At 31.6% G+C, this 16,523-nt stretch overlaps 1 protein-coding gene across 1 annotated transcript in view; it reads left to right on the top strand.

Moving 5' to 3' along the window:
- Nucleotides 1–13,840, top strand: part of LOC306875667 (rho GTPase-activating protein 6-like) — a gene marked incomplete at both ends in the record, with an annotated part of 30,499 nt that extends 16,659 nt beyond the window's left edge. The window contains 10 exons of the mRNA XM_079426346.1: nucleotides 870–1,126; nucleotides 2,220–2,415; nucleotides 2,715–2,770; nucleotides 3,729–3,879; nucleotides 4,685–4,833; nucleotides 8,373–8,552; nucleotides 9,525–9,622; nucleotides 10,442–10,614; nucleotides 12,003–12,083; nucleotides 13,407–13,840. Coding sequence (XP_079282472.1) covers nucleotides 870–1,126; nucleotides 2,220–2,415; nucleotides 2,715–2,770; nucleotides 3,729–3,879; nucleotides 4,685–4,833; nucleotides 8,373–8,552; nucleotides 9,525–9,622; nucleotides 10,442–10,614; nucleotides 12,003–12,083; nucleotides 13,407–13,840 — 1,775 coding nt within the window. The remainder of the gene's footprint in view (nucleotides 1–869; nucleotides 1,127–2,219; nucleotides 2,416–2,714; nucleotides 2,771–3,728; nucleotides 3,880–4,684; nucleotides 4,834–8,372; nucleotides 8,553–9,524; nucleotides 9,623–10,441; nucleotides 10,615–12,002; nucleotides 12,084–13,406) is intronic.
- Between the last annotated feature and the right edge of the window lie 2,683 nt (nucleotides 13,841–16,523).

The raw sequence follows: 16,523 nt of genomic DNA, 5'->3' as shown, positions 1-16,523 counted from the left end.
AATTACATCATAAAAAAATGTCAAATTAACATAAAAGGACATGCAAATGTGTTGATAAATTATTTAAATATTAACTTAAAATCTCAAGAGTACTTGAAGTTATTTTTTTTTTAGTATATATTACGATTTTATTCTATATTATGTTTTGGTTTGGTTTTTTACATGAAGTCCCCCTGGGATTTTAAGTTTACATTTCAATAATGAGGCTAAATAAATAAACGCATAAATACATAAATGTGACCCTGGACCACAAAACCAGTAATAAGGGTCAATTTCAAGCTGAGATATTTGTCTGAGATACAACTATTTGAAAATCTGGAATCTGAGGGAGCAAAAAAATCTAAATATTGAGAAAATCTCCTTTAAAGTTGTTCAAATGAAGTTCTTAGCAATGCATATTACTAATCAGAAATGAAGTTTTGATATATTTACTGTAAGAAATGTACAAAATATCTTCATGGAACATGATCTTTACTTAATATCCTCATGATTTTTGCCATAAAAGAAATTTTGAGCCATACAATGTATTGTTGGCTATTGCTACAAATATACCCCAGCGACTTTTGTGCTCCAGGGTCACATATAAATAAATATTAACATAATAATTATTTAATTTTATTTTATATTATTTTATTAAATTTTACGTTGCATTTGTTTTGAAATAAAACCAAAACAAAATATATATTTTATTGGTATTTATTTTATCTCATCTTTATATTTTGTGTTGTTAAAACATTAGTAAACATGAATAAAACATTAAAAAATAGCCCCCAGGTTGACTTCATGTAAATATTTGAGTTTTTGACGGAAAGTTAGTGAAATCCTGGATTAGAGCAGCAGAAGTAAATATGCGTGTGTTTCTCTGTCAGAGTCGGATCCTCAGGCGTTCGGCGTGCCGCTCTCGCAGGTGATTGTGAACGACCGGCGGCACAAGCAGCTGCAGGAGGAGCAAGAGGAGCAGCGGAGTCCGGCGGACCGAGTCTCTTCGCTCCTGCACCTGACGGGCCGCAGATCCACCAACAAGGAGCTTTCCAGCAGTAACTCGTCCCTCAGCTCGTCCTCCGAGACGCCCAACGAGGGAACCACACCCGGCACACCGGAGACGGCGCTGCGCTCGCGCAGACGGGTAATGCTTCAAAGCATACTGCTGCTTACACTGAGGTCCCATTCGTTAACTGTAGTTAATGCATAACTAACATTAGCTAACAATGAGCAATGCATTGGTTACAGTATATAATACAACTATTAATCATTAGTGCATAAAAAATATTTACACAAGTAAATGTTGAAATGATCATTAATGAATAAATGCTTTAGAAGTGTTTTTAGTGTTAGTTCATGTTGACAAATGGAACCACACTGTAAAAAAAATTAAAGCAACCAGCTTCATCAGATATTTGAGTTCTCTCGACTTATTTTTTAGGAGATTTTTGAGTTCTCTCAACTTTTTGTTGTATAAACTGAAAACAAGAAGTTGTGGAAACTCAAGTTGAAAAATCTGCTGAAGCTGGTTTCCTTAAACTTTTTAAGTTTGCTCAACTTTTTTTTAAATCTAAAGTTGAGATAACTTAAACGTTAACAATAATAATTCTTAGTTTTTCCACAATAATAAATGTATAATTATTAATAATAAATATTAAAACGTTTTTGACAAAACAATAAATTAATTGTCATTATTATTAATATTAATTTGTCTATTTACTTGCTATATTTACTTTTCTCTTTTTTGTTTAAAGTTGAAGCACTAAAATAACTAAAACTAATAAATAAAAATGTAAAAATACTATATATTCACAAATGACAAAAATATGCCAAAAATGCGTAAAACTTACTAAAAATGAAAGTGAAAACAGAAAATGTAAAAATAGTAAAAGTTATTAACAATAGTATATAAATGATACTAAAATAACCCATTTCTCACATGAGAATGAATCTTTTAGTTACTTTACCTGTGTAAACTGTTGTTTAATGCTCAATTTGGATGCAATTGTCATTATGAACCAAACTGTGTTGAAGCTGAGACAGTAAACATGAGCAAATGTTTCTTTAGTTTGTTCAAGACAATCAGGGATGAGGATTTATTGCATATTGAAAATGTATTTGCTATGATATTAAGTAATGCTATTAATAATAATGCAATGGTTTCAATAGGGTTCAAACTGTATTTCTCAGCCATATATGCTGACAGAAGTGTCTATATCGGTGTTTGACCGCTGCAGGGCGGCATGTCTGTGGACTGCATCACTGATCTGGATGACAGTCACTCTCGTCTGCTGGAGGCTCTTCAGCTCTCCATGCCTGTGGAGTCACACAGCGAGAAGAAGAAGACGAGCGACGCCAAGCTCAGCCTCAACCCCATCTACAGACAGGTGCCACGCGTTCTGGACAGCTGCTGCCAGCACCTGCAGAAGTATGGTCAGTGCCACCTCAACCCAAATGTGTTTTAAGGAGCCCCTAAAAATCTAAATTGTGGTCCTGAGGTCTGTAAGTTTGAGGTCGCCTTTATGGTTGGATAAGCCCCGCCCCAACTTCCTGTTTCAGTAGAAAACATCAACACAGGGAAAAAAAAAAAACTAAACCGTTTCCATTTCATGGGGTCTTCAGTGTTCACAATAACAGCCGGACTTGTTTGATCGTAGTCTAAACAGTTTTAAGACTGTTTCCATATAGACGTTGACGTAACAGTGCCACTTATTTGTTTTGCTGCTGTTAAGGTCTGCAGACGGTGGGCATTTTCCGGGTCGGGAGCTCCAAGAAAAGAGTTCGACAGGTGAGAGGCAAATGTTTTACGTTTTAGAGACTATATATTTCAATTTTGTTTTTTACTTAATGACAGTAAGGAAACCAGAATACATAAAAGCAAATAATTAAATTAAATTAAATTAAATTAAATTAAATTAAATTAAATTAAATTAAATTAAATTAAATTAAATTAATATTTCAGTTATTATATTTCAATAAAGGTAAATAAAATAAAGGCATTTTATTTTGTATATTTTTCTCATTATAAAATATTTCATCATCTAGACCATGAATTCTCAAACTCAAAATTTATTTTAACACCAAACCCAAACTATTTTATTTTATTTTATCTTACTTTTACCTAATATATTTATTTAAAGTTAATAAGTTTAATAATTCAACAGCACATTTGCATATTCACAGTTCTCTGGTTAATGGTCACATGACAACCAAACACTACACAATACAAACAAATGAAATAATTCATCTTTATTTTTTTTATTTTTTTATTATTCATCTATTTTTTTTATTTTGCTATGACTTATTTTTGAACTTACAAACAAAAAAAATACAAACCTGTCAAATTTATTAAGCAATATCATACAGTCACTCATGTAATATGTAATATAATAAAACTTGACCAAATTTTCTATTGTGACATTCGGGTAAACAAATAAATTATTTAATTTATTTTTAGTAAGTATTGTAATTTGTTTTCATTTTTAGCTTTTTTAACCCCCAGCAGTTTCTTCACGAACCCAGTTTGCTAAACTTTGCTCTAGATAATGCTGTTGTGTGCACAAACCTTTCAGGAGGGTTATTTTCAATGAATCTGGGTTCATTTGAATGATTTTTAAAAATCCTAATGCATTAATAATAGCAAATAACTGGAAAGGTTGTATGACTTCATCGGTGGAAGTATGTGAACTCTGTAAAGACCGATGTCAGTTCTCACAGTGTTGACGTGTGTTTGTTGTGACGTTCAGCTTCGTGAAGCCTTCGATCAGGGTGCCGATGTTGTTCTGGACCAGCGGCACAGTGTTCATGACGTGGCGGCGCTGCTCAAAGAGTTTCTGAGAGACATGCCTGATCCTCTGCTGACCAGAGAACTGTACTCTGCGTTTATCAGCTGCGCGTGTAAGCAAAACAATACTGAGACAATCATTCTTAAAGGAATAGTTCAGCCAGAGAAGAAGATATACTCACTCTCAGACTATTCAAGATGTAGATGAGTGTGTTTCTCCATCAGATTTGGAGAAATGTAGCATTGCATTAGTGTCTCAGCAATGGATGCTCTGCAGTGAATGGGTGCCGTCAGAATGAGAGCTAATTAAAACATCACAATAATCCACACCACTCCAGTCCATCAGTTAACATCTGGAGAAGACAAAATCTGCATGCTTGATTTTTAACTTCAAACCATTGCTTCTGACTAAAATACGAGTCCATAATCCATAATAAAACTTCCTCCAGAGCAAAAGTGTTCTGGTCTGAATCAGGAGAGAAATCTGCACAGATCAAGCACCGTTTACAAGCCAAAACAGCTCTAAACAAATATGTGGCTGGATTTTGATGTGAGAGACAACATTATTAAGTTGTTATGGATTATGGACTCATATTTTAGCCAGAAGCAATCGTTTAAAGTTAAAAACGTCTTAAAGACATGTTTTTTCAGCTTTGGTCTTCTCCAGATGTTAACTGATGGACTGGAGTGGTGTGGATTATTGTGATGTTTTTATCAGCTCTCATTCTGACGGCACCCATTCACTGCAGAGCATCCATTGCTGAGACACTGATGCAGAGACACATTTCTACAAACTTATCTACATCTTGAATGACCTGAGGGTGAGCACATTTCATTTTTCTGTATGAATTATTCCTTTAATAAATGAACACTTTCTTCTTCTTTATTCCACTCATCTTCTCTGTGGTGTTTGTGCAGCTCTAGACAAGGCGGATCAGCACATGCTCATACAGTTACTCATCTGTCTGCTTCCTGCCTGCAACAGCGACACCCTTCAGTGTTTACTTCACTTCCTGTCAGATGTAGCCAATCATGCGGAGTATTCGCGGGATGCTGATGGAAACGAGGTGAGTTGTGTGGATCATTTGTGATGACTTTTACAATTAAGCAAAATTGTGGCAATTTGAATGTTTTATTTGTTTCATTTATATTTATTTGTATAAATTTAATTTAGACTTGTGTCATGACTCATGATTTAATACAATATCTCAATTAAAATAAACTTCAAGAAAAAACATAGTTAGATGCCGTTCACTCAAAATACCTTTTTGGACATTTTTAGAGACTCATTTTGTTAAAAGTTGAACCACTTTCAAATTAAGCGCCATGTGCCGTGCATAAGATGATGAAAAAGAAATGAAATGCAAAGGCATAGGTCAAATATGTCTTTCTAGTGCATGTTTACATAGAAAAACAATAGAAAAAGCAGCCTAGATTAAAAACACTTTCTGTGTGAACGACCCCTTATTCACTGAAAAAACTGATTTTTCTAAATAAATAAATAAAGATTATTGGAGTGCGTTCTACTTCAAAATATTATGTTTATCGATGTGTTATTTGCTGTTTATTTGTAATTATTTGTGAAATTTACTGGCAATTTCTGAGTGAAAATCGTTTCAAAGTAAATCTTGCACTGAAAAAAAATTGGTAGTGAAACAATTTTCACTCAGAAATCAGATGCATTAGAAAAAAATTGCATGCATATGAAATAAAAATAACAATGAAAGCAGAAAATCAAAATTATTAAAATGTTTTAAAAAATTATTTAAAATTTACTAAAGGATATATAAATGTACATAAAATACAGGATACATAAAATACTATGACAGAGAAACTGCAAGATGAATTTAATCTGAACAGTAATCCTCTGTTGTGCAGCTAAATAAAAGGAATTGTTACATTTTCATTTGATAAAATTGTTAAAACATTAATTCAATTGGTAATGTTATATGCCTTCATTTAATTACCACTGTTTTTGATAGTAAATATGTATTAAATCATAAATCCAGAAAAAAATAACACATTTCCCAGGGGCCTATAATTGTAAATAAATCAAATTAATTCATTAAATTAATAAATAATAATAAAAAATATATATTTAATGTTGATTTTGTTTGACATTGTTCTTTGATTTTGTTTTAATGCTTTTTTTATTTTTTAAATTGAATTAAATCTTTAAAATAGAATCAGAAAAAATTAAGTGGAAAACACTGAATTTGATTAATGATTAAAATTATTTAAAAATGTATTTAAAATATACTGCTGTGACGCAAAATGCAGCTGGAGGGCAGGAAGTCATTTTTTCTCCATAGGAATCAGTAGCAGAAACTCAAGATGCCTGTGTTTTGTGTTGTTTATGAATGCTCAAATCGGTCAAATGGAGAAAACACAAGGAGATTTTATAATGTACGAAAATGTGTTGTTCATAAGGGGGTATCAAGAAATTGACTGAAAAACGCATGGAAAAAGTGGCTTGTAAACCTGCGTCTGCGGTCGGGAGGAGCCGGTCGGATAAGGCTCGTTTATATAATATACTGTTTGCTTGAAATGATTTTCCTCTGTTGAGAATATATAAATAATGAGATAATGTCAAATATTATCAAACGGCTAAATAAACACTGAGGTATCATCTTTTAGCTTGTGTGTGCGTGTGTGTGTGCGTGTGTGTGTGTGTGTGTGTGTGTGTGTGTGTGTGTGTGCGTGTGTGCGTGTGTGTGTGTGTGTGTGTGTGTGTGTGCGTGTGTGCGTGTGTGCGTGTGTGTGTGTGTGTGTGTGTGTGTGTGTGCGTGTGTGCGTGTGTGTGTGTGTGTGTGTGCGTGTGTGCGTGTGTGTGTGTGTGTGTGTGTAAGAGGATGAACAGCAGATAACAGCTCGTTATTGCAGCAGGAATCAGACGACATGAAGCCATGATCATAGTCAAGTCACCTTTATTTAGCGCTTTATACAGTACTGATTGTGTCAAAGCAGCTTTACAGAGTCAAACAGGAAAATAGTTTGTCAATAATGCAAGAGGACAATAAGAAAGAGTCATTTTTCATACATCAGTCATGTTATGCTCACAAGAATCACAAGGTTTCCTAATGCTGCTTCCAATAGAAATCTATACTGCGGTTCTGAGTGTTTGTTTGTTTTAGTTAAAGTAACTCATTCAAGATTACCCATGATTCCTTACTGATGTGTAACAAACTGCATCAATCCTAAAGAGCTCAATGAACTCTGGGGTTTGTGGTCGGCCTGAAGAAAAATGTTATTATTTACTCCTGTTTTCAACCTTGTATGACAATAAATTGTAAAGACAGATACTTTCTAAAAAAAAATTCACTGAGACCTATTATTGTAAAAATTAATAAAGAAGTAAATAATAAAAAAAAAAGTTTAAAGTTGTTAATTAGACATACTTTTTGATTACTAAAATTCCAGGGGAATTTATCAGTAAATCTCTGTTGTGTAGCTTTATAAAAGGAATTGATTACATTAAAAAATTAAACAGACAGCACAGACTTTCTGAAAAAATAAAAACATTTCACAGGGACCTATTATTGTAAAAAATATAATAAAATGTAATAATAAAATTTAAATTTTATTTAAATTTTTTATAAAAAATTTAATTAAATAAAAAACTTTAAATGAATAATTAAAGATTCTTTTGTTTTGGTTCGACATGCTTTTGATTATCAAAATTGTATTAATTCATTAACACAGAATCAGAACAATTAATACAGAAAACAGAATTTGGTTTGGTTTTCATAGGGCCCTAAATTTTAATTTTTTTGGTTAAAAAGTTGATAACTTGTTAAATTATGTAAGTTTCATTATTTTAATTAATAATGCATGTTTTTAAATAATAAAATTTATGTAACTTAACTCAGAATATAGAAAAATCAAAATGGAAAACATAGAATTTGTGTAAAATAAAACAGATTTCATAGAGCCCTAAAAATGTGATTTAAAAATAGGTTGTTAAATTGTGTAAGATTAACAATTTCGGTTAATTAGACATGATTTTTCTTTAGTAAATTTTAATTTAACTATTAAAATGGAAAAAAAAAATCAATGTAAATATACTTGGTTTAAAAAAAGACTTGATAAAACCCTAAAAATGCCCTAATTTTTTTTTTTTTTTTTTAAACCTAAATACATAAATAAAATGTTGTTAAATTGTGTGAGTTTCATGATTTCAATTAAATTGGACATGATTTTTGATTAGTAAAATTTAATTTAACTATTAAAAAGAATCCAGAAAAAAATTATTTGGTAAAAAAAAAAAATAAGAAAAATAATATGGCCCTAAAAAAAATTTTTTTTTGTTAAATAAAAAAATTATGTTGTTAAATTGTGTAAGTTTCATGACTTTAGTTAAATACACAATCTTTTTTATTAGTACATTTTAATTCAATGAAAAAGGAATCGTTTCTTCCTTCCATGACCGTTTTTGATGCAGCTCTTTTCCATAAAACATCATGCTGACCACATCTGTCAAATTACAAAAAGGACAAAAGCACTTGAAAGCGCAGTAAAAGTCTCTATACGGCAGGTTTTGGAGGTCATGCGTTGTTTTTTCACTGAGCTCAATGCAGTTAGAAATGATGGCTGCATTGTATTGTAGGTGATTGGTAATAAGATGACGTCTCTGAACCTGGCCACCATATTCGGGCCGAACCTGCTGCACAAGCAGAAGAGCTCGGAGAAGGAGTTCAGCGTGGAGAGCTCGGCACGAATGGAGGAGAGCGCCGCTATCATCAGCGTGGTGCAGCTCATGATCGACACGCACCAGTCCCTGTTCACGGTACATCACACACGCACCATGACCTTATGACTGAGATATGAGGATGCTTAGCCAGAGAAAATAAATCACCACTTCTATGGCTGTTTGTTATGACAGATTTATGAAAGTGCTTGAGATGTAGTTTATGCTGCTCAGCACTGAAACGCTCTGCTTTTCCAGCACAGTCCAAAAAAGGGCTGCTGAGATGATTTGGACCATTTAAGTTTGAATTATCATGCTATTTATCATGCTGTCTAATGAGCATCTTGATATGCCACACCTGTGAGGTGGATGGATTATCTCGGCAAAGGAGAAGTGCTCACTAACACAGATTTAGACAGATTTGTGAACAATATTTGAGAGAAATAGGCCTTTTGTGTACATAGAAAAAGTCTTAGATCTTTGAGTTCAGCTCATGAAAAATGGGGGCAAAAACAAAAGTGTTGCGTTTATCATTTTGGTCAGTGTATTTTGAATTAGCATTTATATTTATATTTTACTTTTATTTTGTTTTAATTTTGTCATTTTTAGTTTTAGTAATTTAATACTTCAGCTTAAACTTATTTTATTTCTATTAGTAGCCAAGGCAACGTTTTTTTAAGTTGATGTTTTTCATGTAATATTTATATTTTATTTTACTTTTAGTTTTACTTTTAGTTAACAGTAACACTGGCCAGGATGGGATGTTTTTGCATCTTAATTTGAATAAATGTTTTTCTATCCACTGTGGAAGAAGTTTTGATTTCTGAAAGCTCCAGTAAGTTCCAGTTGCATCCAGTATATTGCAAGTGATTTTGAGTCGGCTGTGCATTGGACTGTGTCTCTAAATGCGTTCTAAATGTAAAAAGATTGTATTTCTTGTAAAGAGTTTGATAGCCACCCAAGCTAAAGCCCCTGTGCTTGTTCTTTGGCAGTAAAGCTGTGTGTGTGTCAGTGGTTTGACTGGACTCGGCTGTGTTTTGATGGAAGGTGTTGATGTGATTTGTGCCGCAGATCTCAGCGGAGCTGCAGAACGAGCTTCTGCTGAGTTTGCTGGACACGGACAGTGATGTGGTGGATTATCTGCTGAGGAGGAAAATGCCACAGTGTGAGTAAGTGACTGTGTGTCTCCTCTGAACAACAAGACTGACGAGCCAATTATACCTGCCACTACTACTGATTAACCCTCAATAGACAACAACTGTGCAGTAATAATTCATCAGACTGCATTATATTATATTAATAATTGTATTTATTGTATTAAATATATGAATATTATTCATTTTCACAGCATTACAGTAAATCATATGAGCCTATTTTATTATTTTTTTGTATAAATAAAGAATATAAAAATATAAAAAGCACTTATAAAGTACACAAAAATATATTATATTTTATTATATATGAATATTATTTATTTTCACAGCATTACAGTAAATCATATCATAAATAAATAATTGTATTATCATTTTTTATTATTATATTATATACAATTACAAGTTTAAAAAAAGAATGAAGAATATATAAGGTCTTATATTATATAAATAACAATATATAAATGTTATTTATTTTCACAGCATTAAAGGAAATCATATTGGCTTATATTTGTTTATAACTTTTTATTATGATGTTATATATTATTCCAAGGGGGGGAAAAAACGTATTAGGCTTACACTGTGACATGAACTACAAAATTATTTTTTAAAATAATATATATATATATATATATGTGTGTGTGTGTGTATATATATATATATATATATACTATAATACATATAATATATAATATAATTACAAATAATTCATTATTTAAATGTTATTAATTTTCACAACAATAAAGTCAATCATAAGTGCCTATTTTAGTATTTATATTATTCTATTATAAATAATTCAAGTTTTGTTAATGTTGTGCTGGATCTGTGGTCCTGCAGAGATGTGAAGAGCTCGAGTGGAGAAATCTCTCCGTATGATAACAACTCTCCGGTGCTCTCAGAGTGGTTTCATCCATCAGGACCCGAGCATCAGAGTCCCACAAACCTCCAGCATGCTCTCGAGAGGAACAACTCTGGGAATTTCTGCCTCTCAGCCTCACAAGCCAGCGCCGGTGGGTTTATTCACTAATGAAGAGACGTCAATGATACTGACCACTGATTTAAATGAGCTGCATATGCAGCAACTCATACATATAGTGCTCAACATCTGCATCACACAAGAAGCTCTGAGTGAATGGAGTTTGTCATTAGGTTATTGCTACTGATACTCTAATAAGCATAAATACACAGCACAAATATTGGGTAAAATAATCATTTTAATTAGATCAAACCAAGGGTATTATAGTTCATTAAAACTAAAACCATAGAAAAACCTTTGTCATTTGTAATAAAATACATTTGGACTGAAACTAAATAAAATATAAAAACAATCTTTATTTATTATTCAATCATTATTAATAATAATAATAATTATTATATATTTATAGTTGCCAAGGCAACATTTCACATTGTCACTTCATGCCCTGTTGTGACAACTTACCCCAAATATTGTGACAACATATCTAAGCTATTGGGGCATGTTGTCACAAAAAGTTGACTTTTATTTCTAAGACAGTAGCAGTGGAAATGTTAAAAAAAATTTGTATGCAAGACTTTTATAAATATAAAATATATAAAGACTATAATTTATTGTAATTTTACATTTATTATAAATGTTTAATTTATTATCATAGTTAACCAAAACTAAAACCATAAAAATTGTTACTTGAAAAAAAGTAAATGCTAATTGAAATAATAAAACTAAACTTAAAATAAAAAAACTAAACTTATTTTATTTCAGTTAGATCACAAGGAAAAATTGTCATTTTCATTTTGTTAAATTAATACTAAAATAGCTAAAACTGAATTAAAAATTAATTAAAAGAAAAACAATATGGACATTTAAAAACAAAAAACTATTAAAAATGACAAAAACACAACAAAATTACTAAAACTTTACCAAAAATAATATTTACAGTATTACAGTAAATAATATGGGCCTATTTTGTTGTGATGTTTTATTATTATATTATATACAATTCCAAGTAAAAATAAAATAAAGAGTATAAAAACTATGTATTCAAAGATAGACAAAGTTCTTCCTATTATATTATATTAAAAATATTAGTTTTCACAGCATGGGCCAATTTTATTATAATTTTTATTATTTTAAATAAAAACAGAAGCTATAAAAATAAAAACAATTTAACAATATTAATAAATAATCTAACAGTAAATCAATGAGACTAAAATCACACTGGATCAAACTATTTTTTATGAATACTTTCCAATATTGACTATTTTTTTTTTATTTTATTTGTTTTACCTGAACTCATCACAGCACAAAATCCGATTGCTTTCTACTGCATTCATGTAATGCTGTCTTATAAATGTGTTGAAAGGAGGCAGCACAGGTTTTGTGAGTTGTGCGTGTCAGTAATGAATATTCGCTTCTTCTCAGGGGAAACTATACATGATAAGGCTCGTATCTGGCGAACACGACATGCTCTTCTGTCAGGACTTCATGACAAACTCCTCACAGGTACAAACACGAAACAAAAGACAAAAAAACTATGCATGACAGTTTTAAGAGCCACATAATCTATCCTGTATTATGCAATACACTCTGTATTTTATACAGTAGAACTTCTTTTAATCAAAGGTAAACACTAAGCGCATTAACATTTTTGTCTTTACACAATGCACTTTTGATAATCTTTATTACAGTATTAAAATGGTCAGATAGCGAATCTGTATCCTGACTGGTTAAATGTGTTATTTATTTTTATGTTTATTATATGTGTGCTGAATTGTGGTGTCAATTCAAAGAAAAAAAAATACTGTGTCAAAAATAGAATTGTTTGTCTAAAACGTTAATTATGATGACTTTTAAGAATATTCTTTTCACGAATTTTAATTCTTCCTAAGTGTGGTCTGAAGAACAGTCTTCAGAAAAAAAAGATAAGATTCTTAAGAAGAATACAGAATATAAGTACGATAAGTATGGCAGTTAAGAAGATTTTTATTCCTAAAAATGTTTTATGAATCTTAGAAATGTATCGTATTAACACAGCAAGATAAATCTTATTAACCCCATTAGAATGAATGGAAATTAAGTTTGTTTGACTTTATAACTCATGATTGCTCAAAAACAGTCAACATTTATGAAACCTACATATTTATATCAAACAAAACAAGATGAATGTTACTCTGAACATTTTAAAACTAAATAAATTCATAAATTCAAAGTGATTTTTTTTTCATGCTGCAGTGGTTCATCAATAGATGCACATATTCATGTTTATCAACTAAATTCAGTCCAGAAGTGTGTGAGATATAGTGAAAAGTATGAATATACACTGCTGTTCAAAAGTTTGGGATCAGTAAGATTTGTAATGTTTTTTTAAGTCTCTTATGCTCATCAAGGCCACATTTACTTTATCAAAAATACAGAAATAACTGTAATCTTGTGAAATATTTCTTTAAAAAGACTTCTTTAAAAACATAAAAAAATCTTTCGGATCCCAAACTTTTGAACGGTAGTGTATTTTACAAAAGTTGTTTTGACACTAATTTAACTTCATAGCTAATTTTACAAAAAGTATTTTTGACACTAATGGTACTCCATACATACCTGGGTCAAAAATGACCCAAACACAAGACATGTTATATCTCTTAAAAATTAAATGTAAAAAATCTGAAAAAAATAAATGACATGTATTTTAAGGATCTAAAAGCATTTGCAATGTTTCTTTCCTTTACTAAAAACTGCATTTTTAGACATTTTTATACATGTCTTCCAGGTCAAAATGTCCTGAATGCATTATGAGGGTTAAGAATAAGGAAATGTGTCTCTGTCCTTCAGGTTCGGATGGACATCTGTATAAACGCGCCTCCTCTGATGTTTTCTACGATGACGATAAGGACACAGAACCTGTGCGTGAGACGCAAACATCCCCTACAAATATCGCCGCTGAATGTAAAGCGTGCCTGCAGGTCACCAATGCAGACGGCAGTCCTCTGAGCGCCCTGCGCCATCAAATGCATCCAATCGCATCAAGCCGCCGGACTGCATTTCACCAATCAGAGCAGGTGATGACATCTCCCGCCAAACCAGATGACAGACTTCCTGCCGTGTCCATGCAGCCGCGTGTCACTTCCTGTCAGGGTGCGGCGTCACACGTGCCATCGAAGACCTTCGGAGCGGAGCAGCATCCAGACTGGCCCACAGAGAAGTGGCAAATATGGCAACTCCTATCATCAGACAGCATAGACACACTTCCAGAGACTATGGTGTGAAACACGCTTCTTAAAGGGACAGTTCACCCAAAAATTTGAACTTACTGTCATCAAAAGAAGATGTTTGAAGGACCCCATTGGCTTTCATTGAATTTTCATCTTTTATGTTCCACAGAAGAAAAAAGGCATACAGGTTTGGAATGAGTAAAGGATGACAGAATGATCTTTTTGGGTGAACTGTCCCTTTAAGAACCTTTTAATTTGTGAGTTAATTTGAATTGAATTGGACACAACCCACAGAATGTTGAATTAGAATTTGAATTGGAATGAGAGGAAGCCCCACTAAATGTTAGCGCATTGTTTATAGATAATTTCATAAAAAATAATTATTGATATAAAAATTTTGGATGAATATTTTAATGTTTTAAATTTAAGTTGGGGTCATTATGATTTTTTTTTTTTACAAAGATTAACATTTTTTAATTGATCATAAGTGACTGTAAAGATATTTATAATGTTACAAAAGATTTGTATTTCAAATAAATGCTGCTCTTTTGAACTTTCAATTCATCTGTGAATGCTGAAAAATAAAATGTATCACAGTTTCTACAAAAATATAAAATATTTTCAGAATTAATAATAATCAGAAATGTTTCTAGAGCAGCAAATCAGCATATTAGAGTGATTTCTGAAGATCATGTGACACTGAAGACTAGAGTAATGATGCTGAAAATACAGTTGTGATCACAGAAATAAATTGCAGTTTAACAGATATTAACACAAAAAACTATTATGAATTGTAGTAATATTTCACATTTTTATTGTATTTTTGATCAAATAAATGCAGCCTTGCTGAGCAGAAGAGACTTCTTTCCCAAACAATGTTTTTGGTGTATGAACATGGTCATTGGTAATTATAAAACAAGTCTTAAATTCTGAATTCACTTCAGCCTCAGTTGAAATTATATCTAGAATATATCAAATAAATGCAGTTCAGTTCCATTCAGTAGTTTGGTAATATCCAAAGACTCATTGTTTGTAGATGATTTTAAACACAGCAAACATTTGCACTTTGGAGATTTAAAAGATTAATTTATCTTTATCTGTAAATAACACCTCATATTTCCAGCTTGACCCTTTTTTCATTCATCAATTGATTTTGTCGCTGATGATGTTTTAGGACTTCATCATCACTTCATAAGTTAACTAGCATTTCAGATTAATTACAGTGCTGCAAACATACAGAACGTCATATTTACAACATCCAGTGTATTTATTTATTAATGTTATTTATTAAATTAGCCACTAGTATGTTACCACTGTGTATAATCACCACAGAATGATTTATTTCAGAGTTAGTTTGTTGCCTCAGTATTGCTTTATCTGCATAAAATCAATACATTTTTTTTATCTCCACCATATTCAGATATTAATGTCAAAATGACTGTTAATTCATGTTCATGGTGCACATTATTCTGAAGAAACATGTTTATCTTTATATATATTTTTTATTGTAATAATTTGCTCTGCCTCTGAAACAACGTTATTTTTTGACTGATGTTGTTGTAAATTTCCTCACCCTCAGGTCATCCAAGATCAGGATGAGTGTTTCTTCATCAGGTTTGTAGAAATGTGTCTCTGCATCAGTGTCTCAGCAATGGATGCTCTGCAGTGAATGGGTGCCGTCAGAATGAGAGTCCAAACAGCTGATAAAAACATCACAATAATCCACACCACTCCAGTCCATCAGTTAACATCTGGAGAAGACAAAAGCTCAAATATGAGTTCATAATCCATAATAATGCTTCCTGCAGTGAAAAAGTGTTCTGGTCTGAATCAGGAGAGAAATCTGCACAGATCAAGCTGCATTTACAAACCTAAACAGCTCTAAACAAATTTCACCCATTCACTGCAGAGCATCCATTGCTGAGACACTGATGCAGAGACACATTTCTACAAACCTGATGAAGAAACACACTCATCCTGATCTTGGATGACCTGAGGGTGAGCATGTCTTTTTTTCCAGCTAATTATCACTTTTGGGTGAACTATTCCTTTAAATTACAACCACATGAAGAACAAAGCAGTCACGTCCTGTATATGAGTTTTATACATTTATAAGTGAGTTTTAGTACTTCATTATTTTCTCTGTCAGAGTTCTGTTTGATATTTGTGGTATTTGTACAGCCGAGAGTGATATAATGTTGATCATTTTATAAAACAAATTTATATATTTTGATAATCAATTATTTTTACCTAAATAGTAGGAGAATGTAAAATGAAAAATTTTACACAATACAGTGCTTTAATGATGTTTACTGTGTATCAGAAGTCTCTTTGTTTTTATCATGAAGTTAATACACAATAGAATTCAATGAAACTCTTCCATGAGTTTTTTGGGTTGTGCTTTGTTTTTGTTTGTTGGGTTTTTTTGTTTTTTTTGCCTGTAGTCAAAAGCATCTGTGTCCAAAAACACAATAAAATGAATGTCTCTCACAGTCTATCTGTGCAACGTGAAGATTTATTTGTATTCCACATTACAGCGTTATTTTACTATAATTGAGATACTATTTTAACATTTAGATTTTTTATTTATTTATTTATCTTTTTCTGTTTTCATTTTAGTTTTTTTTTTTTTTTTAGTTTTTTTTTTTACTAATTTTTGTGTCATTTTTACTTAAAAAAAAACTATTTTATTTTTATTGATTTTTAATACAGTTTTTGTTTATTTTAATACAAGTTA

This window comes from Barbus barbus (assembly GCF_936440315.1).
Source record: "Barbus barbus genome assembly, chromosome: 10".
Classification (NCBI taxonomy): Eukaryota; Metazoa; Chordata; class Actinopteri; order Cypriniformes; family Cyprinidae; genus Barbus; species Barbus barbus.
The sequence above is the reverse complement of the archived record's forward strand: the minus strand, read 5'-3'. Positions and strand labels throughout refer to the sequence as shown.